Source organism: Silurus meridionalis, chromosome 25 (assembly GCF_014805685.1).
Source record: "Silurus meridionalis isolate SWU-2019-XX chromosome 25, ASM1480568v1, whole genome shotgun sequence".
NCBI lineage: Eukaryota > Metazoa > Chordata > Actinopteri > Siluriformes > Siluridae > Silurus > Silurus meridionalis.
This window is the reverse complement of record NC_060908.1, coordinates 5,260,080-5,285,814: the sequence shown is the minus strand read 5'-3', so window position 1 is coordinate 5,285,814 and position 25,735 is coordinate 5,260,080. Positions and strand designations below refer to the sequence as shown.

General features: G+C 38.9%; 1 protein-coding gene across 1 annotated transcript; it reads right to left on the bottom strand.

Annotated features, from left to right (window-relative positions):
- Positions 1-897: 897 nt before the first annotated feature.
- Positions 898-24,575, bottom strand: rps6ka4 (ribosomal protein S6 kinase, polypeptide 4). Its single transcript, XM_046839021.1, has 18 exons — positions 23,388-24,575; positions 19,573-19,644; positions 17,795-17,862; positions 16,282-16,432; positions 14,719-14,834; positions 14,421-14,528; positions 11,975-12,055; positions 11,270-11,373; positions 10,648-10,798; positions 10,403-10,564; positions 8,867-8,992; positions 7,899-8,032; positions 7,579-7,672; positions 7,327-7,497; positions 6,291-6,482; positions 5,992-6,151; positions 4,548-4,708; positions 898-3,752 (listed from the first exon to the last, which is right to left on the bottom strand). Exons 1-18 carry the CDS (start codon positions 23,485-23,487, stop codon positions 3,561-3,563), a joined length of 2,343 nt encoding a protein of 780 aa, XP_046694977.1. The 5' UTR covers positions 23,488-24,575; the 3' UTR covers positions 898-3,560.
- Between the last annotated feature and the right edge of the window lie 1,160 nt (positions 24,576-25,735).

Here is a 25,735-nt window from a genome sequence, read left to right as displayed (position 1 = left end):
ATTACTTTTTTCCTATTTTATTTATACTTATGTACATGCAACCCATAATATTTGGCAATAAAGGTGATACAGAGGTGTGGTGATTAGATAGATAGATAGATAGATAGATAGATAGATAGATAGATAGATAGATAGATAGATAGATAGATAACACTAATTTAAAATTCAGATTGTCATTTCATACGTTTCCTTACTATTATCAGGCTATCATAATGTAAACCTGCGCCTTTATACTTATTTGGACTTTATTGCACTGCTTTAGTTCACAAGACCATTCTCAATCTAAAGCTTGATAACTAGAACACATATGAAGAACTTGTGTTTTTTATTCTAAGAAAATATATATATTTTTAAATATTATACAAATATTTTTGAAAGAATTTAACTTGTTTGAAATCCTTTTTGTGGAAAGTACAAGTCATTGAAATATTATTGTGTACATGATTACAACACATCCATGCACAATCTTTCAAATATCTGACCAGTCAGGATCAAGTGAAATAAATTTTAATTGTAACTTCCCTTTTAAGGACATTTCACTTTGTCAAAATGTTTTATTTAGTAGAATAGTATATTTACTTCGATACTATAACATTCAAATCTTTTTTTTTTTTTTTGGATTGTATATCTTGGCCACATGCTTCTACATCTACCGTTGGTAAATCTACCAACGGTAGATGTATCTACCATTTTTTTTTTTTCAGGTTGTTTTATGAATAGAAGTGTTTTCATTTTAGAAAAGCTTCTGGGTTTTGGACCAGTTTAGAAACTTCATACCTCAAAACCACCAAAATCCCTCAAAAAATCTGATCTGAAACTTAGATCTGAACTTTGACCCTTTAAAAAGGAGCCTGTAAATTTCCTGAAAATGGGCTTAAATAATACAATTCAAATATATTTACAATGAATTTTGTTTTTTAATCCGTTTGCAACCCAAAAATGGAATAAATAAAACCCTTAAATCCCTTTCATCCTTTACAATATTGACAGGAAAGGATGACATGTTCCAGATTCATTCAACAGGTTTTGTTATTATTACACTGCCAAATAAGAGAGTAGAGGATTTTTAAAAATAGTGAGGTGCTTTATATTTAATGTTATTTAAGATTTAACAGCGTCGAATGGGGGATCAGAAGGAAGAGAACCAGGAAGGATTTTCTCATGTTGCTATCAAACAGTGCATTTGATTTCAGTTTCATAATGCTCATTTCTTATAAAAACAATTCTTACCATTATCTGAAGACAGAACATTAATTATTATATAAAAAATGTAAGAGAGTAAAACATGCAATTCAGAATAAAAAAAAAAATACATAAGATACATATAAAAGGACTTAAAACACCAACAAGAGAAACCAAAGACAATGAAATCATCATTACGACAAATAAACGCTTTGTGATCGAAATCATGAACATTTCCACAAATACTATTTTGTTTTTGTTTTTTTTTTTTTAGTGCAGTGTGTCGGACTTGTAGGAGCAAAGAAGAATAGAATGTTCCTTACAGCAAAGGAAGTACATCACTAAATATAGACACGAAAATTTTTTTACAAAAAGAAACAAAACAAAAAAACACAGAACCCAAATAAAGCAAGCAGGAAGCCATTGCTCAAAATAACACCAAATCAAAACAATAAATGTAAAAGACGTAAGCCGCAATTGTTTTTAAAGCTGGGAACACGTCCACGCTGTTTCGACCTCGAATTGTGCGACGTCAAATGCGTAGAAACGTAGAATGGTTTAATCAAATCAAGAAAAGAAAAAAAACAAAACATCAACATCGACAACAACAAAGTGTATCATCAGTATGTTCATCAGTCAGGGTTTTAAAAAGTGTCCTTGAATGCGTCGGACTCGTTTGGCATCGTCACATACGAAACACTGGAAATCCGTCAGAAGAGCAAACTCATGGTTTGTTCGCGTGATACGCGAGTGGCAAAAAAAAAGAAAAAGAAAAAGCCACGGAAGAGTGCTAGTGCTTTGTTCGCCAATTTGCGTCTTTCGAAGCCAAGTGCGTGTTCTTGAAACGTGTGAAATTCTTTTTGGCATGTTAAATGAGAAGAATGCTGCAGTTCAGGACCATGCAGGAGGACAGCGACGTGGTGTTCATGAATGTTTAATGAGTGTTTGCGGTGACCTCGTGCCCTCTCCTTAATACCTTTACTCAGTCTGTGCGTTGTTAGTATCCTTCCGGAAAGTCCTGAAAAGCTTGTGATGGGGTGAAGAGTGAAAGACGGCTTTGCTTCTTGATGTTCTCCGTCTCTCACAGTGCCAGATAACACACAGCTCGGTGTGCTGAAGCCCTTAAAAATATTCAGGCAGATTTTTGCAACCAAAAAAAAAAAAAAAAAGAGGTGGATTTTTTTTTTTGTACAATGTGTTTAAAAATGAAAAAGAAATCATCCTCGGTTTTGAGGATTCTATAGAGTTGGCATGCAAGTTCACACACACGTCACTACTTCTGAAGCGCAAAACTAAAAAAAAAACAACAACAGACTGTAAAGGAGCGACAAGTAGGAATTTTGCTTTCGGATCGAAAAAGAATCCCGCAAACGAAATCCCTTTTCTTTAAAGAGACTGTTGTGAATGCTACGAAGGTGTAACATATTACTGGAGATAAATCGAGCACTATCACAAAAAAAGATCAATAAAAAAAAGGGAAAGAAAACAGCTTCTGGAAGCCAAAAAAAAGGATTGTTCAATTGTTTTCCTACCTATTGCACCTTTAACATCACAGCCACATCCTAACTTTCAGATCGTTATCCTCCTCCTACGTGAAGTAGCACCGATCAAGTGACGAAGCGTCTGAGGCTCGGAACTAAAGCGTTGAGTTGGTGACCGTTTCAAGTTGCTCAGACCATGTGATTCAGCTTGTGAAAAAATAAATAAGGTCATGCATGTATTGCCGTTTAGCACGTTTTTATACAGTGACACTCACTATTCATCCTAAAAGTATACAGTATACGATTTATATAAAGCTGTTCTCTGTAGATGTGGCTCTGTTCAGTGACAAATATCGATTCCTTTTTATTTTAAATATAATAATTTTAAAATCAATTCCCTTCTTTCGCATATGGCTTTTCGGTCCTGGCTTGTTATAACTCCATTTCCCCCCCCTTTTTTTTTTTTTTTTTGAAAAATAATTTCTCTCGCTAAAACTCTATTCTACTTTATATTAAAATAAAATGAAATAAAAATAAAAAAAGACCTCGCATGACCTCGTGCAAGGTGACGTTTCCTAAGTGTGTACATTCACTCGAATCGAAAAGCTCACGTCATGATCAAACATTGAGAAGTTAAAAATTATTTCTATGTATCACTCAGCCTCCGGCTGGCTACAATAATCCTGGCACTTTATGGCCCCTTATAAATTCATACGCCAAGAGTTTTCAAGCCGTCATTCTCAGTTTAACGACTGTCCAGTGATCGGTCTCGACTCAAAGTCCCTTCACGAGTACCAATCCTGCGCCGTCTCGAGTTAATGCTTTCCTTCATTGACCTCTCGTTTCTCAAGGCGGCGTTCGAGGTGAGTTGACGGATCGTGCGCTCCGTCAACAAGGTCACAGTTTCGGGTCGTCTGGGATCTGGGTCTTGGCGTGAGAAGCAGAGGAGGACGATGAGGAAGACGAGGACGATGAGCTGCGGCGTGTCTCCACGCCCGTGCTGGTCATTTTCAGCTTGCGGCGTTTGGCCAGTGGTGCGTTGTCCACGCTCTTCAGGAAAAACCCCTCTCGCTTGCCCCGGTTGAATGCCTGAGGACGACAGAGAAAAAAAATGATCCATTATCATTGCAAAAAACAATACAAAATAATTAACTTCCTGCTACAGATGATACAAGGTGGTATCATAAAGTTTCGAGACGAGCTCTTTTTTAAAAGAAAGTACTTTATTTATCTACATTTACACACGGACACCTTTAAAACATGCCCCTTGCACAGCAGTACAGTGCTCCCAGAGCTCCCGATGTACACAGGACGATGTCTTAGGCACACTGACCTATGAAGGTCGGTGCTCCCTGTGACTGTGCATGCAGCCTTGTGCTGCCATCTGTTGGCGTGTTACAAAACTAATCTTGAAAAATGTGAAACTTTTTGATACCACCTTATAACAAATGTTTTGTTCTACAAGATGTCTGTGTGACTGGGCATCAAAAGGGCAGTGTGACAGGAGAACTCTCTTATCACACACTGAATGACCGACAACTCACACCCTTGTTATACTCAAATAGTCCAAAGTGTCTTCTGCGCTCCATTCAGGAGACAGCACCTGAGGTAGCATTTAGATTTTCCAGAAATATAAGCTTATAGAAACAGTCGTCCTATTAAAGTAATTTTTTATTTATTTCTGAAACTCCCAGGAATTCGTTATCTGCTGCCTTTTAGTGGTGATGACACTAATTCACTCGCTGATGAGCGCGTCACATTATGCACTCGAAGGTCTTTTATTTCTTGAGATTTTTATTTTGTCTTCGAACTCAGCGGAAACTCAGGTTGAAAGCTATCCATTGGAAAGCTGTTTTAAGTTAAATAGTGATGCTGCTGGCTAACCTTGTACGTGGCATTGACGTAGGTGCGGACAATGGGGCCGCTCGACTCCAGGACATCAGGGGTGCAGAGAGGTGTAGAAGACACGCCTCCACCCTGCAGCCATGCGTTCTCCTTTAAATCTGAAAGTTTCAGTCGCCGCTCGGGGTCCACTGTTAAAAGACCTAGAAAACACAGAAAGAGAGATAGATTACATTAAAAGAAACAGGTTATCTGTTCTAAGGTCTCCAAAATAATGTAATGGCTATAAAGTGCATCAAGACTAAACCTCAATCCCACAGGATTATATGGAAAGCTGGATGAAACACCAAAATGGGGATTGGTAGCTCAGTGGTTAACCAAATATTATTTAAGAAATTTTTTCTCTTAACAGCTTCCCTTTGAGCTTCTCCATCTGTTTAGACCATACTTCTAAATATTTTTTATTAGCATTGATTCCTAACTTACCAGCTCTTTAACCTATTGAAGAGCCACCCACACTTTAATGACTACTAACATTAGTCATAATATTTTATACAAATCAAATAGAATAAATCAAATTAATGCAACACACTTTATTACGTCGATTAAATTGAATAATCAACTAAATTGGCAACATTTAAATTGATTAAATAAATGAAAAAATTTAATATTTAAAAATTAGAAATACACGTGTGTGTTTAATATAGAATTTTCTAAAAACGTGATCTAATAAAATGTTCTACCTATTTCAGCATACCTTAACAGATTCATTTCTTTCATTTTCATTCATTCACTCCCACGATATGTGAAATTGTCAGGATTTTCTACTTTTAAATGAAATTCTTGAAACTGGACATAAAACGCTAAAGAAGCCATAGCGCATAAGAATTTTATTCTTTTGCCTTTCTTCCCCTCTAACTGTAACGAAATTAATACAAACCATGACCAAGAAGAAGTAGACGACGAAGAAAGAGAGAGACAGATACACTATGTTGCCAATGTACCATATGTGTTTTTTGAGCTTCGCATTCCACATTTAGTCCCAATTTGCTCTTATTATTCCCTCCATTCATCTGGGTTGATGTTTCACTAGATTTTGGAGTGTGCTTTTAGACATTTGTGTTCATCAGCCACAAGGGTGTTAGTAAAGTCAGATACTGATGTAGGTGAGGCGCCCTGGGATGCAGTCAGTGTTCCATTTACCCCGTAGGGGTTCAGTAAGGTTGAGATCAGAGCTCTAAAGCAGGGCACTCAAGATCTTCCTCTTCCAACCATATCTTCATGCTGGAACAGGTTCAGGTTTCCGAGTTCAAGTTAACGCAAAGTTTTATTATACCGCATCCAAAGACATTCTTTACAGTTGTGTGCCTCTAGCTTTGTGGTCAGATGTCCTAATACTTTTGTCCATATAGTGTAGACAGACAGACAGACAGACAGAGTGTATATGCACATTATGTGGTGAGGTTATAGAAACCGGAGAACCTACCTCTGACTAGTTCTTTTGCCTCTTCGGACACCCCTTTCCAACCATCGCCATCCAATGAGAAGTCTCCTTCTTTAATCTTGTGCATTATGTCGGCAGCGTGTGAAGAAGTCATTCCCTTCTTCTCACTCTGGAACGGGACTTGTCCAGAGAGCATGGTGTACTGTTAAAAAAAAAAATGTACACAAAAAGGCAAAGTTTAAAAACAAATTACCAATCGTCATTCTTCATTTCTACTTACACACACACACACACACACACACACACACACACACACACACACACACACACACAACGCATACCAGGATAACTCCAAGGCTCCAGAGGTCGCATGCTTTGTCGTATCCGGACTTGTGAAAAAGCTCGGGTGCAGCATACTGCAGCGTGAAGCATGGCGTCTGCAGTGGAGCACTGCCCGCCGGAAACAAGCGCGCAAACCCAAAATCAATCACTTTCAGCAACGAGTCCTCCGCCTCATCGGCAAAAAGTATATTCTGACAGAGGGACAAAGAAAGAGAGCAAGAAGAAGGAAAGAGGTGGGAATACAAAAGCACCAACGTTATTAAAAATCAGTTCAAAAACTGATAGGTGTGAATAAAAAACTACCAAATTGGTCTGTTTGGAATTTATTTGTTGTTGTTTTTATATATATATATATATATATATATATATATATATATATATATATATAAAATTTGCAATTTGCCCATCATCACCTTCTATTGGATTAATTAGAGATGAATAAAGAACGGAGCACAGGATTTAAGCAGCCTTTATTAAATCTAAATAAGAACTTCTGCAATTTCCACCTAAATTATCTTGCAGATCTGTTCCCTATGTGTGATTACACCCGAGAGAAACTTCCTTATACCAAGAGCGCACTGGAAAACCAATGAACTTGGACAAATGGACAATGGACAAAGTCACTTATTATGTAAGATGATTATTCAGATAATAAACATGTTGGAGAAATTCCTTTATGAATATTAGTGAGAAGAATGTGACATTTCAAATTAGACAAAAAAAGTCTAATTTGTGTTATATACTGTAGTTATATGCTTCCAAGGCTTATTGGGTTTTAGGACATTTTCCATTGTTGCAATGCTGACCGCACTTATTTAGCGTGTTTAATCCGGGTTGAATGTTGCACACCTACTCATCAGGCAAATTCCTATATTTACATGCAAATCGTATGCAAATGCATTGTTCCTTCCTGCAAAGAAAGCAATTACGATCTCGTTTGTGGTGTAAAATAAATGAGTTCATCATCTATCAGTCTTGCTATCGAAATTATTTCATCAGTTCATCTATCGCTTATTCATTTATTCATATATTCACCTCCGGCTTAAGGTCTCGGTGCACGACTCCAGCCTCGTGCATGAAGCTGACGGCTGACACCAGGCTTTTCATCAGTTGACTGGCCTCCCCTTCGGCAAACAGCTTCTTTCTCTTCAGTCGCTCCAGCAGCTCACCCCCACGCAAGAGCTCCATTACCATATATGTGTGATACTGAGAGCAGCGAGATTACTGGTAAATAATGACTTCCGGATAGAAGTGTGGCATTCTAGTGACAATATGAGTGTAAAATACCTGATCGGTGTAGACCTCATGGAGAGTAACGATGTTCGGATGAGATTCACACTGTCTAAGTGCTGCGATCTCCCTCTGAGTCATGGACTCCATCCTACAGCAACACCGCAAACACCAGTTTATTATTTATGCATGGGCAGAAAGCTTTTACTCGGAATACAATACATGTCCTAGAGCCAAGAATATTTGAGCAAACGCTGAGACTCCCATCTGAAAAAACTTTTTTTTTAATCATAATATACATTTTTTAGCACTATGTATCTGCTTTTAAATTGTTGTTTTTTTTTCCCCTAAAGACTTGTTTACTTTGCTCTGCAAACCTGCGGCTGATGATTTTCACGGCATACTCCTGCCCAGTTTGCTTGTGTCTGCACTTCCTGCAGACGGAGAAACTGCCCTCGCCCAGCGGTGACCCCTGAAGACACAGCTCATAATGAAGGAAAAACTGGGACTCCTGAGAAAGAAAAGAATGGAGAAATAAAAAAGCGCCCAAACAGATATAGTTAGAATTACCCTGCAACGCCAGATTTACTGCTACCTTCCATGGCAATTGCGAACAATTCCCCCAATAGTAAGAATGATTAGCATCAGAATTTACATTTTAGCTGATTCCATAATCACAATCATACACCACTGCTGTTAAACGGGTTGATTGAAGTTAAAAGACCTCATAAATAATATACACTGTGAAACATGGTGGTGGTGGCATCATGAATCATGTTACACACCTAGTAATTTCAGTTCAAAATCTCCAGTAGGTTATGATTTGGCCATAAAATTCATAGGAAAAAAAACGTGTGTTGGAATAGAGGCAGTCCAAGCACACACACACAAAAAAAAAAATTTAAATAAATAAATAAATAAATAAATAAAATCTCAAAAATGTCTCAAACATTGCCAGGTGTTACAATTCCAGCCTCTGTGGAGGTGACCTAAAATCTTAATTTTTTTCTAAAAAATAGAAAGAAATATATACATATTCTTAAAAAATTATATTAAAATTATATATATTTTTGAATGATCAAATAAATAAAGGGCACTAATAGTATTGCCTTAACAACTTGCCATTATTACTGAAATTTCCAAATTTCCAAATATAATTTACAGCACAAACCCTCACCTTGCCATTTCTGATGTATAAAAAAATAATCAATTAAACTTTTATTTTATCTTTGTTTTCCAAAGATTGACTGTTGTTGTTTTGTTTTTTTATCTGAGAAACATATAATACCGTTGCATATTTCAGGTTTCAGCCTTTCCATGAAGAAATTGGAGATTAGAAATGTACCTTTAACATGGCACTACGCTGAACCGTAGCAGAGCCAGGTCGCTCTACACTCACTGGAGCATCCAGGAAATCTCCCATCACCGCATTTTTGTTGAACAAAATGGATGGAGCTACAAATGAGTAGCCCTGCAATCATTAAAAAAGGAGTTAGGGAGGAAGAGATGATGCATTTATGTGGAAACAGCAGTCTGGGTGATGGGTTTGGGTAGAGTTGAGTGCGGAGTGTGTATACGGTTTTATTTAATGTCATACAGATCAAACAATCTATTAAATACAGTATCAATTATTCTGACATAAGGATTCCTTTTATTGCAAAAATCTAACAGAAATTCATTTGTAACTATTTGCTATGGTTAGTTTTAGGTCAAGTTGCATGAATAAAGTGGAAACATGGCTTTCTTCTTTCTTTTCTCTAATAAAAGGCAGCTTAGCTGAAGCTGTTCAGCGCAATGAATCCTAATTTAATCAGATAGATAATGTTCTTCATTATTTGATTACACATAATTGACAGCAACTCTGATGTGCGTAAATGAGTTAGCTTGCCTTTTAGGTATCTACGCTATAAAAGTCTGCTCTCCCCGTTCAAGTTTTTTTTTTCTTAATCCTACACTATATGTACAAAAGTATTGGGATGCTCGACTTTCCCCCAGACTGTTACTACAAAACCGGAGGAACACAACTGTTCAGGATGTATTTAAATGTGGTACATTTGCCCTTCACAAAAAACATGAAAAAACATGACAATGCCCCCATGCACAATCCAAGCTCCATGAAGATATGGTTTACATGGGTTGGAGTGGAAGCTCTTGAGTGGCCTGCTACAGAGCTCTGATCTCAACCCTATTGAATATCCTTGGGATAAATATTGAATGGGATGTTCAAAAGCACATACAAATGGTTAGGTATCTGATATATACACTATAATGCCAAAGGTTTGCGAACACCTGGTCCTAGTATGTGCTTTTTGAGCATCATATTTCACATTTAGTCTTAATTTGCTCTTATTATTCCTTCCACTCTTATAGGATGATGTTCCACTAGATTTGTGTTAGTTGTCTGTTTGGGCTGTGTGATCTGTGGTAATCAACCACAAGGGTGTTAGTACAGTCAGGTTCTGATATAGAGACCTCTCCAAACCATGAAAACCATATCTTCATGTAGCTCGCTTTGTACACAGGGGCATTGTCATGTTGGAACAGCAAAATGTTATTATACAACACTTAAAACACAGATCCACAAATGGCAGGAGAGGTCAGGTGTCCCAATACTTTTGCCAATGTAGTGTATAAATATATACATAGGGTTAGGCTTAGGGTGCCCACACTAATTAATATTAATATTATATATATATATATATATATATATATATATATATATATATATAGAGAGAGAGAGAGAGAGAGAGAGAGAGAGAGAGAGAGAGAGAGAGAGAGAGAGATTTAAAAAAATTGGCTTATTCTATTAATGAGCAAAGAAAAAAGAAATTGTGTGTGTGTGTGTGTGTGTGTGTGTGTGTGTGTGTGTGTGTGTGTATACCTGGAAGAGACGGTCAGTGCTGGGAGGTGTGCTAGCAGGGGAGTAGACCGGCTCCATGCCTGTGAACTCCTCAGCAAAATTCCCCACGTCCAGCTCATTACGTAGTTCTGGCTTGAACGGACTTGTGACTTTCTTTGCTGCCAAATCTGTCCAATTCAAACCCTATAGCAAGAAACAACCAAGTGAGACTTCAAGCTTCCTCTAACACAAAGAAAAGAGTTGAAGTAGAAATGAATGCACGGTACCTTGAAGAAAGGATGACTCTTAATGTCCTCTGCACCTCTGGGCCCAGAACCCAATCTCTTATGTGGGTCTTTTACCAGGAGCTTTCTGATCAGGTCCTGAGCTACAGGCCCGATTATAGAAGGGAAAGGAGGATCACAGCGAAGGATACGTCTGGAAGAGCAGAGAGATCCAGAGATAAAAATGAAAGAGATTAAATCAGAGGGAGCCAGACAAATGGGGGAAAAAATGAAGAGACAGAAGGAGAGATGCAGACACGAGAGAGTCGCATGGACTCTAAATGAATCAATCCTCCTCCACAAGCTAATTTAAGTGCTTCCTAAAGTAATTCATTAGAAGCTTTACCGCATTATGGAGTGGGATACAGAAGATGATAATGTTATAAGTGAACAGGGAAAATAAGGCAGAACAAATAAGTGTGTGTGGGAGAGTGTGCATGTAATAACACTGGGGTGTGTATTTGGAACTAGACTGCAGGAATGAAATGGACGTGAGGAAAATAGATCAAAATTGGGTGTGTGGGACAGAGAGAGTGAGAAAGAGAAAAGAGAGAGAGAGAGAGAGAGAGAGAGAGAGAGAGAGAGAGAGAGAGAGAGAGAGAGAGAGAGAGAGAGAGAGACTTACTTGGACACCTCACTCTGAGAGTTCCTCTCACCCTCTAAGGTGAACGGAGACGCACCAGTCAGCAACTCGAACATGAGAATCCCCAAACTCCACCAATCTACTGACTACAGACACAGAAAGTAAAGCAAAAGAAAGATTAATGGTGAGTAAAAAGAAGGATGAAGAAAATGCAGGAAGTTAGCTGGGAATTAATCAATCCAAAAACAAAAGAAACAGGCTAGAGGGAAAGAAAGAAAGAAAGAAAGAAAGAAAGAAAGAAAGAAAGAAAGAAAGAAAGAAAGAAAGAAAGAAGACAGTGAGGCAGGAGGCAAGAAAGAAAGAAAGAAAGAAAGAAAGAAAGAAAGAAAGAAAGAAAGAAAGAAAGAAAGAAAGAAAGAAAGAAAGAAAGAAAGAAAGAGACAGTGAGGCAGTAGGAAAGAAAGAAGGAAAGAAGGAAAGAAAGAAAGAAAGAAAGAAAGAAAGAAAGAAAGAAAGAAAGAAAGAAAGAAAGAAAGAAAGAAAGAAAGAAAGAAAGACGACAGTGAGGCAGGATGCAAGAAAGGAAGGAAGAAAGGAGGAAGGAAGGAAGGAAGGAAGAAAGGAGGAAGGAAAGAAGGCATAAGGGCAGTGAAACAGGAAGGAAGAAAATAAAACAAAAGCAACCAGGAAAGAAGTGAAAGAAAGAGAAAGAGTTGAGCAGATGTTATAAGGAGCACTTGCTCTGACCTTCCCATGACCGGCTTTTCCTCGGATGATTTCTGGTGCCATGTACTCAATGGTTCCACAGAATGAGTAGGTCCTCTCTTTCTGTTAGCGCAGGAGAGCATGTGTCGAGTCATTATCCATAAAATAATATGCACATGCTTGAACAAAAAAACTCTTGCATTCAGTCTGAATGAGGAAAAGCAAAGACTTTGTGTGTGAATGAAAAAAAAAAAAAAAACATTGCATCCTTTCATGGAACACAAACACCAAAAGCAGAAAGTGCTCACATGTACATATCCATGCATACAGCAGCTTTAGCACGAGAAATTATTTAAAGGAGCTATTTTGCTGCCAGAGTGGAACAATGCTATAAACAAATCTTTCTATTAAAACTACCACATAATCACAAACGCACACATACGATAAAACTCCATAGAAAACTCTATAGGAAAGCCAGAAACTAAGCTTTCTATCCACAGCTCTATTGCAAGGTCTCGTGGTGCCATTTAGTACTCAACAGTTATAAAAAAAAAAAACGCCAAATTTAACCTTCTCCAATCAGGGGCTCTACAGACTTCAAAAATGCATGCATATATAATGTAATGGTGGCACAATGAAAAAAAAAATGTCGTTATAATGACAGTCAATGGGGAAGAAACGGCCACAAGCAACAACTGAAGATGAAAATAATTCAAGCTGATTTCTTGCAAAACCTCAAAAATAAGTATTTGTAACATCTCATTGGCATCAGAATAAAAAGTTGCTTTGTCATTGTTTACAAACAAAATCATCAAAATGTTAAGTCGTGTTGTCAGTATGATGGCGCACAGTTTCAGGATTTCTTGATATAAACTATGGTTTGGCTCACAGTGACTTGAAAATGCACAAAATTTGACTACCTTCTGTTTGGCATTTATGAATTTCAGCGGCAGAAATTCATTTATTTGATTGCATATTTCATTTGTATATTGATTGCAGGAGACCAGACAGGATTCACACTTTTAATGTACTGTACAAGTGTTTGTTTTTTAGTTGTTGATCCATTTTCAGAATTTATACTTCTTTGTTTTGCTCTGTCTGTATACACTTCTCCAATTGAAGATTCACAAGGTTCACCTTTGACCTGTTTTAGAGAACTAGTTGATTATTGGTTGATCTGATGCCGTTCACTCGCCTTCATTAGAGACATTCAAGATTCATCTGCACAATTCACCAATTCAAGAAACATTTACAAAAACTAAGTTTAATAGAAACTTTAGATGACAGATGATGACAACTGGTTTAAACCATTTTGCATTCAATGACATGTTTTGGGGGTTAAGTCTATTTAGGTGAAACCAGTATAACATATTTTGATCAACATGAAAAACAATTGATAATATAGGAAACAGCAGACACTTGTACACTATCGATTACCGTATTTTCCGGACTATAAGCCGCTACTTTTTTCCCCACACTTTGAACCCTGCGACTTAAACAACGAAGCGGCTAATTTATGGATTTTTCTGGGTTTTTCCCAGTTTTACAAGCTTCAAGCCAAAAAACTGAGCTCCATACTATTAGACCAATGAAATTGCCGAACGGGTTCAGGTGAACCAATGAAACTCTTAATATTAAATCAGATGCGCTCCCACTGACGCACCACGTCATATGGATGCGGTTCCTCTGACTTTTGACCTGCCGCTCACTCGGACTGTCTACAGGAAATGCGAATCATTCGTCACGCTGAAAACAACCGGGCATGAAAACACACTTCACCTGTGTTCTGAGCTGCACGGCATCGGGAGAAAAGCTTCACCAATGGTGATTTTTAAACGCACGACAATGCCAAAAGATAAACTCCCGAGAGAAATAGTTGTGAAAGGAAGGAGGAAGACAGTGAACAATGACTTTCTTGGTAGGCACTGTTTTTCGTTAAAGCCTGTGTAAAGTTCATTAGTTCATTAGTCTATAAGCCTGGGGCTTATAGACAGGTGCGGCGTAATTATGTTCAAAATAAAAATCTTTGTAAAATTCAGTGGGTGCGGCTTATATTTGGGTGCACTTAATAGTCCGGAAATTACGGTAAATGAATGTACAAAAGCATTTGCAAATTGATCAAAGCTGATGATGAGCACAAATGACTAAATGATGTGGAGGTTGAACAAGTAGTCTTGAGAATTTCATTTCTGATCTGAGAAATGCTCCAAAGCAACTGGGAAATAACTGTTTAAGCCAGAACAACAAATGTGTCACTGATTCTGAACACTGGATGAAAGTAAAGCAAATGGGCCGGATTTATCAACTCGTTTTAACTAGGGGCGGAGCTAAGAGCCTAGCCAATATTTGCATTAAAGGTAAAAACATTAGCTTGTTACATTGCAAGAGAAACTGCATAGCAGATGACAAATTTCTATCCAAGGCTCATTTTCATGAATATACCACCCACTACTCCATCCTCATCCAACCATTTGGTTGTGTTACTCACCTCCTCCTCCAAAAACTCCTTACTCAGGCCGAAATCAGTGAGCACCACATGACCGTCACTGTCCAGCAGAATGTTCTCCAGCTTAATGTCCCGATACACGATGCCGAGCTGCAAACGATGTTAAAAAAAGCGACAGGTTATTTTTAATCTAATGAACCACCAACTGTTTGTGTGAAATTTATGAGGTTTTGTTTCTATAAAAAATTACAACGGAGTGAAACATCTGGCTTTGTTATATGCAGCTGTTCTAAAACTGCAAAGTAAAGCAAATTGTGTGAGCGGAACCCGGACCGCTCACCTTGTGCAGGTGCTCAAGCGCAAGCACGATCTCTCCCACGTAGATTCGCACCTCATCCTCAGAGAAGTGATCACGCTGGTAGAGGTGAGTGAACATCTCTCCTCCGCTCACATAGTCTAAACGTACACCAACAGATCAAACATGCATGTGCACACATCTAGTAATAATTATACATCATTACTACTAGATGCGCTATACTTTTATTATTTAGAAAGTGACCAATATTTTGTATGTAGAGTGATTTCTCCTCACTGTTTCTACATCAATATGACGTATAACAACACTACAGAGACAGAGGCGTGTCCTGAGAGTCACAGAAAATATAGATTAACATGGCAGAGGTATGGTAGGTAGGGTTTTCAGCCCATCAATCTATTTCCTGTCATTGCACAGCTTTTTTTTCCATCTACCACTGGTGTATCATTTCCTGGCTCTCAAACACCACAGACGTAGACTAGTTTATGAAGCTGACAATGAGCAAGACGGAAGGCAACAAGAAATGTGGGGGTAACGTGGACGAGGCAGTCGGCGATGTAAACATGACTGAGAACAGAGACGTTCCTGATCACCTGATCATCTTTTCTCTGCTTGTGTACTATATAGAACACAATAGAAGTATAGAATCGCCTTTCTGGGGTCAGAGCGCAGGATGGGACATGATACGGTGCCCTTGGAGCATAGAGGGTTAAGGGCCTTGCTCAAGGGCCCAAGAGTGGCAGCTTGGTGATACTGGGGCCCCGACCTTCCGATCAGTAACCCAGCACCCTAACCACTACTGAGCTACTACTTTCCCTATATATGGTGGATGTGTAACCTGGATACATTCATTAGATAGAAAATTAGTTTTGTATTAATATATTAAGGCTTTTAAAAATGCAATACATTTTAACAGCACTGGTTTTATTAATGCATAATGAATGCAGCGTGCATTTCTGTTTGACCATTTGTTATAAAAAACTAAATGTATTAATAAATAAATATAAAAGAGGCGAAATTAAAATCTAAACGCAACACACGTTTATTCACAACGTCCTTTCCTCTTCTTTCGTGTACTAAAAAATAAACAAACACCGAAAAAATACAATTTTAATTAGTAAACATTTGTTTTTCTCCAGTATCACATCATCAGAGCCCAAACTTCTTTACTTTAACTTGAGTAAAAAAGTGTAGACAGTAGATTAACTTTTACCAGTCTCTTAAAACATGAGCATCTGTACCTCTACTTGAGTGAAGGATGTGAGTACTTTTGCCACCTCTGACACACACACACACACACACACACACACACACACACACACACACACACACACACACACACAGCTGAAAACAGCTTGCATCACTTACTCAGTAACACAGAAATGATTCAATGCAATAAAATAAACAAGGAAATTCTGTCACTATGTGGTATAAAACACTGCTGTTAAAGAAAACTACCTAAAACCTTCTGACCAACCGGATTTTTAGAATTCAAAAACCGCTGCGCTATGAATATAAACTATTAAATCATTAACAAAACCTTTGCTACATGTTCATTAAATGGTGCTACATTTGTCCGAGTCTCACCCAGGATAAGATGGAGCTTGGTCTGGGTCTGAAAGGCGTAGTGCAGTGTGACCAAGAAAGGCGACTGGCGAATGTGTTCGAGAACCTGCCTCTCTGTCCGCGTGTGTTCTGCCGTCTTCGCCTTCTGCACGATCGCTGCCTTCTTCAGAACCTGCATATTAAAATAGTTTTTTTTTTCATCGATATACAATAGACTCATCAGGAAACACAAGATTTTTCAGGATCATCGAGGCAAAATAAAGAGAAAGAAATTGAGGTTCTTTTCAAACTAAAACAAAGAAAACACCATACAGTGCGGTTACCGTTTTTAAAGTAATTTGAACTTGATTTTTACATTTTTATTGATATACAGTGCGTTCAAAAAGTCCCTCCGCAGTGGCGGCATAGAGCCGGGACCGGAGCACGCGTTTTAAAGCTGGCGACAAATACACGGATTTAACGCGTGGAAAATTTCAAGCAGCTTTTCCGGGGACAAGAAAACCACATCGCGATAGTGTGCGAGATTTAATAAATAAATACATGAGTAAGAAGGTTGAGAAGAGCCTGGAGAGGTGGAGGTATGTGCTGGAGAGAAGGGGAATGAAAGTCAGTAGGAGTAAGACAGAGTACATGTGTGTGAATCAGAGGGAGGGCAGTGGAGTGGTGTGGTTGCAGGGAGAAGAGGTGGAGAAGGTGGAGGAGTTCAGGTACCTGGGGTCAACAGTGCAAAGTAATGGAGAGTGTGTTAGAGAAGTGAAGAAAAGATTGAAAGCAGGGTGGAGTGGGTGGAGAAGAGGACAGGAGGTGGAGCTGGAGGTAGCAGAGCTGAAGATGAGTGACGACGATGGACAGGATTCGAAATAAGTTTATTAGAGGGACATCGCATGTAGGATGTTTTGGAGACATGGTGAGGGAGGCGAGATTAAGATGGTGTGGACATGTGCAGAGGAGGGGCAGAGGGTATATCGGTAGGAGAATGCTGAGGATGGAGCCACCAGGAAGGAGGAAAAGAGGAAGGCCAAGGAGGAGGTTTATGGATGTGGTGAGGGAAGACATGCAGGTAGTTGGGTTGAAAGAGGCAGATGTATGGAGATGGATGATCCGCTGTGGCGACCCCTAATTTTTAGGCGAAAATGCATACTGAAAAGGTTTTAAATCAAGTGGAGGAAACCGCTCAACTTGGCAACACTGGCCTGGATTCTGTCCCATTCTGCTATTTCCTATGATTTTTAAAAGCGCCTGGTTGTTTTTTCTTAATAAGACAACAGCTCTTTCAAGTTTTTCTATTCAATTTTGAAGCACAGCGTACTGCGCTGGCCGCCATTTCCATGTGCTCAGTGTTCGCAGTCAGGAACAGCATCCTGCTGTTACATAATCAACATCCTTCCTCAAGAGATGGCTCAATGACAAGAAGTGAAGTGAAGAAGTGAAGAAAGGGGTTGTAGTAATCTCGTTATGAAATCGTATGTGGTGTGTTGGCGGTAATGCTGGTAGTATGCGTAGGTGCTGTAATGACTGAATGGGAAAAACAAACCTTCATGGCATAAAGTTTGCCTTCGTCGTGGCCGCTGATCTTTCGGACCAGGAACACTTTTCCGTAAGCTGGCACATAGAGAGAGAGAGAGAGAGAGAGAGAGAGAGAGAGAGAGAGAGATGTGGCTGATTCAGTTTATTTGTGAATAATTGGATACGAGATAAGAACTGAGGACAGACTGACATTTTGCAGTCAGGGTGAGAGAGAGAGAGAGAGAGAGAGAGAGGGGGGTGATTAGAGAAACAGACAGAGAGATACAGGCAGAGAAAGAAAACAGAAGGTAAAAGAAAGGAAGAGACACTGAAAACAGAGAGAGAGAGAGAGAGAGAGAGAGAGAGAGAGAGAGATAGAGAGAGACTTGTTTTTGGAATTTTTACAATCCTTTATTTAAAACAATCATGTTAAATACTAAATTGTATCAGGTTGACGAGTTACCTAAATAAAGAGATAAACAAACAAACAAATAAAATGTTACACAGACAAATAAAATCAAACAATGACAGTTAAAGTTGGGGGGAGAGGGGCTGATCATTTAGTTCAGTTCTGGGGCAAAGAAAGAGAGAGAAAGAAAGAGAGAGAGAGAGAGAGAGAGAGAGAGAGAGACGAGACGAGACGAGACGAGCAATTTAATTATCTTTTCATTATGTGATTATGAACAGTAATGTAATTACGCATACTATAAATCTTCCATTCTCTCCAATACACTTAATGGACAAAGGATTGTGGACACCTGATTAAACATCTCATTCCATATTTGATCCCCATCAACTGTTTTAGTAACCTCCACTCTTCTGGGAAGATGTTCCACTAGACATCGGCATGTGCTTTTGGAGATTTGTGCTCTTTCACCTACAAGGGTATCAGTAAAGTTATTTGCCTTTTTAATTCATTCCAAAGATGTTCAATATAATTGTCGCAATAAAGCAGGAGATGCTGGAACAGGAAGACGAATAAAAGGTCTTCCTGACTGAAACGAGCTCAACCGCCGAAAATCATCGAAACCATTCGGCTGCTTGTGCATAATGATAGTCGGAGAACGATCCATGTGATCCCGCTTCTGCACCCACCCTACTCCCCAGATTCGGCTCCTGCGGACTTCGCCCTCTTCCCGAAGATGAAGATTCAGCTCAAAGGAATCGGTGCTGGACAAACTTCGAAAAGAAGACTTCCAGGACGCATTCCAGAAGCGGCAGGAATGCTGGGAAAGCTGTATTGCTGTGCAAGGGGACTTTTTTGATAAGAGATAGTGTGTAAACATAGATAATTGAAGTACTTTCTTGTAAACAGAGCTTGTGTTGAAACTTTGATACCACCTCCTAGTTTGGGGAAAACCACACGACTGGAAATCAGGTGTCCTAACATTTTGTCCATATGGTGTATATAAAAATTTTTAAGTAAACAATACGATCTTCAAAATAACGATGTGAATTTTACCCACAGTCAACCTACAGTGTGTATATATTTAAAACACAAAAACACAATGAAGGTGTTCATGTAATAATCGGCCTCGATGTGGTACAAAGCCACAAAAAATTATACACTGATGTAATTTGTTTTTAAAATGTTTCCCTAACCGCTATATCCACTGTGTTTGGTCATTAACATCTCAGTTAGACACGGGCCATTTCCAAGCTCCAGACGAGCAGCAGCTCAGACGCCGTTTCGTTTCTCGGAACAAAATGTGACGATGACCTTGCAAAGCCAAAACAGAACGAGAGCAGACGAAAGGGAGGAAATACGCTCGGAATGTTGAGCAACAATCTGGACAGTCGTCTCACCTCCGGTGCCGAGCACTTTGAGAAGTTCGAAGTTCTCCATGCCAACTTTCTCAGTGTGTCCTGTGAGATTCGCTGTGGAGATCAACAGAGAACTGTCAGAGGGAGTATCGCATTCTCATTCACACACACACACACACACACACACACACACACACACACACACACACACACACACAGTCTGTCTTTCTCTGACTGTCATCTTGACACTGATAGTATCAATGTCAGGAACAGAGCAGGGTTGCCAGATTGGTTTGACCATTCCACACTAGTCAAGTTTTGAAATCTAATTTGAATGTTGCCAAATTAATGTCACATTTAAAAAATAATTATATCGATCATACGTCATTTTCCACCGATTTTGAGAAGCAGAACAGTCCATAACGGCAAACCTGCAGTGACTGTCTCTTGAAAGACCTAAAGTTCATGTGTGTTCAATAATCATTTCTGAGATACATTTCTACTGTTGATGACTTAAAACCCAAATTAAACTGCATAAAAATATAAAAGAATAAATAACAAAACTGGGAAAGAAGTGGCACAGAGATTGACAAATACAACAACATTAGTACATCCGCTTTGACAGTATTCCCGGCTGTGAGGCAAATCGCAGGTTTATGTTAATGTGCCTGTTTCCATAGTAACAACTTGGAAAAACACAATAACTTGGATAGCAGACAATCGACATACCCAAAATCGAATAATAAACATATAATAGATGTGCTGTTACATAACAAACAAAAGAACGTCATTGTTGACATATTGAGTCTTTCTGTAAGTAGACAGGTCTCCCCAGTGCCAGAATGTTTCTCCAGTGCCACTGGAGTCTAAAGTACCAGTACCTTTTTCCAGTGTCACTGGAGTCTCAAGTGTCAGTTCCTTTTTACAATTCCAATGGAGTCTCCAGCGCCAGTACCTTTTTTTCAGGAACACTAGAGTATCTAGTGCCAATATGCATCTACAGTGCCACTGGAGTCTCAAGTGTCAGTTCCACTGGAGTCTCAAGTGTCAGTTCCTTTTTACAATTCCAATGGAGTCTCCAGCGCCAGTACCTTTTTTTCAGGAACACTAGAGTATCTAGTGCCAATATGCATCTCCAGTGCCACTGGAGTCTCAAGTGGCAGTAACTTTTTCCAATGCTGTACCTTTTTTTCCCAGTGCCACTAGTCTCCAGTGGCAATATGTATTTCCAGTGCCATTGGAGTCTCCAGTGAAAGTACACTTTCCCAGCACCACTGGAGTCTTCAGTGACAATATGTATTTCCAGTGCCATTGGAGTCTCCAGTGGTAAATGAAGCAGTGACTGTTTATAGCTGTTATAGCATAAGTAATAAACTAACCTGTTTCTTAGACTATTAAATGGTTGCCTTTCATGGTTCATCAATAAACCACAAAAAAACTGTCATACAAAAGGATTAAAACACTTCAGAACTACATATTATAAAAAAGACTACCAATCTCACAGTCGAATCTTTGCAGTGGTATTATGAAACGAGGATCATACCATTTTATTTATATGGGGGTGTTCAATGTCTATTCATACAATAAATTAATATAGAGCCACTTAATGCTGTAAATACAAAACTGAAAAAAGAGGGGTTTTTTATAAATATTTTTAACGTGTGTATAACATTCACTTATCCGTGATTCATGACCAACACAAACATCAGGGATTTAAATAATGAACTGGGAGATTCTGTAAAGGTATTTTCTGTTGCAATTTGATTCTGTACATTGTTTTTCTCACGCAGTCAATTTCGCCGATTTAATTTAATTTGCCAACATATGAAATGCAAATCCTGTCCCCTGTGAGGCCTTTATGCAGTTATTTATTTATTTTTTTGTTTATCCAAATTGTTTTTCTACAGTTTCTTCTAAAAATTCTACTATGGATTCGACTGTCAGTCAACTATAGGCATATCTTCACAATTCTGATTTGATTATGAAAATCTTTAGTCGGGGAATACAAAACATATCACTGGGAATTGTAGCATTTTCTTTTATACAACAGTGAGATCAGAACACAAAGTACTGAACAACATGTAACACTGATCTGAACATTAGACCAGACATCATGAGTTTGGTCCAATAACTCAGGCATCTGTTACAAAATAACTCCTGTTCTGCAGTGAACGTCTTCAGACACTATACCGACAAAGGTTTGTGGACGCCTGACTGTAAGATTTGCGTGCATTTTCTGAACAAACCATTCCACATTCAGTCTCTATTTTATGTTATAATAAGCTCCACTCTTCTGGGAAGATGTTCCACTAGATTTTGGAGTGTGTTTGTGGAGAATTGTGCTCCACAAGGATGTTAGTAAAGTAAAAAAATAAATCCTGGAATGCAGTCAGGGTTCTAACTCATCCCAAATGTGCTCATTAGGGTTTAAGTCAAAGCTCTATAGCAGGAGATCTTCCACTTCGACTGTAAATCATATCTTAATGAAGCTGGCTTTGAGCAAAGAGGCTTCTGAGAAAGTTTTATGCTACCGCATCCAATGACGTCGTATACAAATGTAAGACTGCAACTTTGTGGTAACAGTTTTGGGAAGAAGCACATATGGCTGTGATGATACAAGTCAGGTGTCCCAATACTTTTGTCCATACAGTGCAGGTCTTTCACTCACTTAAGCCACAACTAACAAAAATAAATAATAATATAAACTTTTTTGTTTTGACACATTATGCCGGGATGAAAAATGTGCAGGAAAAGTGTCCTTGTTGTGGAGGGATTTCTTTAAGGGTACATCTTTTTATAGTTTTTATGGTTTTATTTGAAATCAATATCGATTAGTGCAGCATTAATATGATTTAAATGGATTTATTGGGCAGAGTTGTTGAGCATGATGTTGTACTCATATTTCATGATTCGAGCCTGAGGGGTTCCTCTAGGTTTTTGGAATCATTCCTAGATGTGAATGTGGATAGGTGTGTGTGTGTGTGTGTGTGTGTGTAAATGCATGTGTGATTATATGTGTGTGTTTGGGGATATGTATGTGATACAGCATGCAGGGTGTTTTTCCACCTCATGGAGAGTAAATATGTGGATGTATTTTGTGTGTGTGTGTGATGCACATTTAGAACCATTCAGGGTGTATTCCCCTCTCACAGAGAGCAAACATGTGAATGAGGATGGGTGTATGTATGTGATGCAGCATCCAGGGTGTATATCACCTCGTTGATAGTCCACCACAGAACGTGATAGATGGAAGTATGGATGGATGGATGGATGGATGGATAAATGGATGGATGGATGGATGGATGGATGGATAGATGGATTGATGGATGAATAGATGGGCAGACACACAGATGGATGAATGGGTGGAGGGATAGACAACCCCAATGTTGGATGAATGGATGGAGGAATGGACAAACAGAAAGATGGATGAAGGGATGAAGGGATTAACAGATAGATAGATGGATGAATGGGTGGATGGATGGCAGGCAGATGGATGAATGGATGGCCAAATGGAATGATAGATAGATAGATAGATAGATAGATAGATAGATAGATAGATAGATAGATAGATAGATAGATAGATAGATGGCTGTATAAACAGACGAATAGACTGACAGACAAACAGACGGATGGATGCATGAAATCATGGATGAATGAATGGATGGACAGACAAATTGGATAGACATATAAATTAATGGATGGATGAGTGGATAGACAGATGAAGGAATATTTTTGAAGCAAAACCTAAACACCAGATATGCGAGACCCTTGATAGCACCAGCCCCTCGACAAGACAAATAGTAATGCAGTTTTCTGGGGGGGTTTATGGATTGAAATGAAAGTATGTGATCACCCACCGTTAGTGATCTCATGTTTAACGGTGCAGGTCTTCTTCCGGGTCGTCTCCCTGTCCGAGTCTTCCCCACTGCTGCTGCTGCTGCTGCTGTCTCCGGACATGTCTCTGCTGAAATCTCAGTGTCCTCGCAAATGCACGGATTTGGACCCTGATCTCTTCCGGCGTACAAACATCTACATGAACCACACTTATTTACAAGCGCACAGTGTGAGAGAGCTCATCAAAACTATCTGTATAACCTGAGATGTCCATGATCACCACCATCAGAAGACCAGGGCATGCATGAAGGACATGCTTGTTTTTGTTTTATTCCCTCGAGTCAATTAACAAACCCTTTTGACATGTCCACAGACTGACAACTGTTTCCCCCAAAAACAAGCGCAATCTCACAGTTAATATCACAGCTTTTGTATAAGGGATAACTTTGTATATTCAATCATCATTATTATTATTATTATTGTTATTATTATTAAATAAATAAATCTGGAGCAGAAACTGTTATCTGAGGTCCAATGCGAAGACACGATCACCGTATTTCCTACTTCGAGCTATCGGCGTTAGCGATCTGTTCCCAAATGTTCAATTTCTCAAGTAAATGTTTTGAGAAAAGCCACACGGATGTGTCCTCCTTATTCCTTCCCCTCCACTCAGCACTTTAACTCACATTCAACATCTTCATTAACGTTAGCATTAACAGTTAGCATTAAGTAAAAACCATAGTAGCGTGGGCTACGAGCTAACAGGGAAGCTAACAGGCTTTTTCTATTCGCCCTGCCACTGAATTCATAAACCCAATGACATTTCGCGTTTTTTCTCTCTCTATCCTCTGTCGCTTCACGTCGGTAGTTTGTCGCCTAAAAAAACGCAATAGCAAAAATCAATAACATATAAAATAATTAAAATGGGGGGTGGGTTAAAAAAAAGTCTACAAATGAGCTACTTCAGCTACGGAAGCCGAGATGTTTTCAGAGGCGCGCCGGGAAGGTTGGAAAGGGAAGTTCTTTAAGCTTAAAGTTCACACCCTAGAACTGGTTCTAGACACAAGCCGCTCCTGGGCTGGGCTCCGTCCGAAACCGCAAATCACCGTCCTAAACAGTGCGCCAGTGTAACCAGCGATAGTATTTGGGCGGTACTTCCGGTACTGTAGGCGACTAGAAGGGTTTTGGATCGAGCCCTGAAGTAGCGCTGGTTTCAAAAGTTGTGTAGACAAATGGGGCACCGAGAGTAGTGCAGGAAGCAACAGATGTAGGTCAGATCATGAGAGAGAGAGAGAGAGAGAGAGAGAGAGAGAGAGAGAGAGAGAGACTTAGTTCTCTTCTGTGATGATAGATAGATAGATAGATAGATAGATAGATAGATAGATAGATAGATAGATAGATAGATGGATGGATGGATGGATGGATGGATGGATGGATGGATGGATGGATAGATAGATAGATAGATAGATAGATAGATAGATAGATAGATAGATAGATAGATAGATAGTTCTCTTCTGTCAGGGATAGATAGATAGATAGATAGATAGATAGATAGATAGATAGATAGATAGATAGATAGATAGATAGATAGATAGATAGATAGATAGATAATTCCTCCAATGTACTCTGTTTTCCTCCAGTTTCAAAAAAAGAAATTAAATGAGTTTGCCAAATTCCCCCAATGAGTGTGTGAATGTGTGTGTGGTAATCAGAAATGACTGTAACCCCCAAGGTTTACAGTATTACAACTTCTTGATTCATTCCACTGCAACTCTGACCCAGATAAAATATATGAAGTTGAATAAATCAATGAAAAAATAAATCCAGTGATTAAATTGATACATAACATTCAAATTCTCAAATGTATTATGTCTATTTAACTCGTTATGAGCTTTAAAATGTAACACACACACACAAAAAAAAAACGGGTTTCACTTATGACTAATTTCATGTGACTGTTGCTTTTGTCTTGACTTGTTTTACATATAAAGGGTTAATCAGAATTAGAATACAGTGAGGGGGAGGATATGGCAGGACAGGTGCTTGGACAGCAGTGTGCGCATTAACAGCTTGGATTATAGTTGCTTTGTAAGATATCAGATAGAAGGCCATCGGTATGCAGGCTGTCATTATTACTGACTGTCATTGTTACTGATGTTACTCATGATTCCCCATAATCCTATTCCAGTCATATATAGTACATTGTGTACATGTGTGCCGAATTTGATGAGTAATAAAGTGCAGGTCCCTCCTACATGCTTAAGTCCAACTCTGTGTTGCAACATGAGTATATGTGTCTTAGTATGCCTGCAAGCTTTTTTTTGGTCTGTGTGTGTGTGTGTGTGTGTGTGTGTGTGTGTGTGTGTGTGTG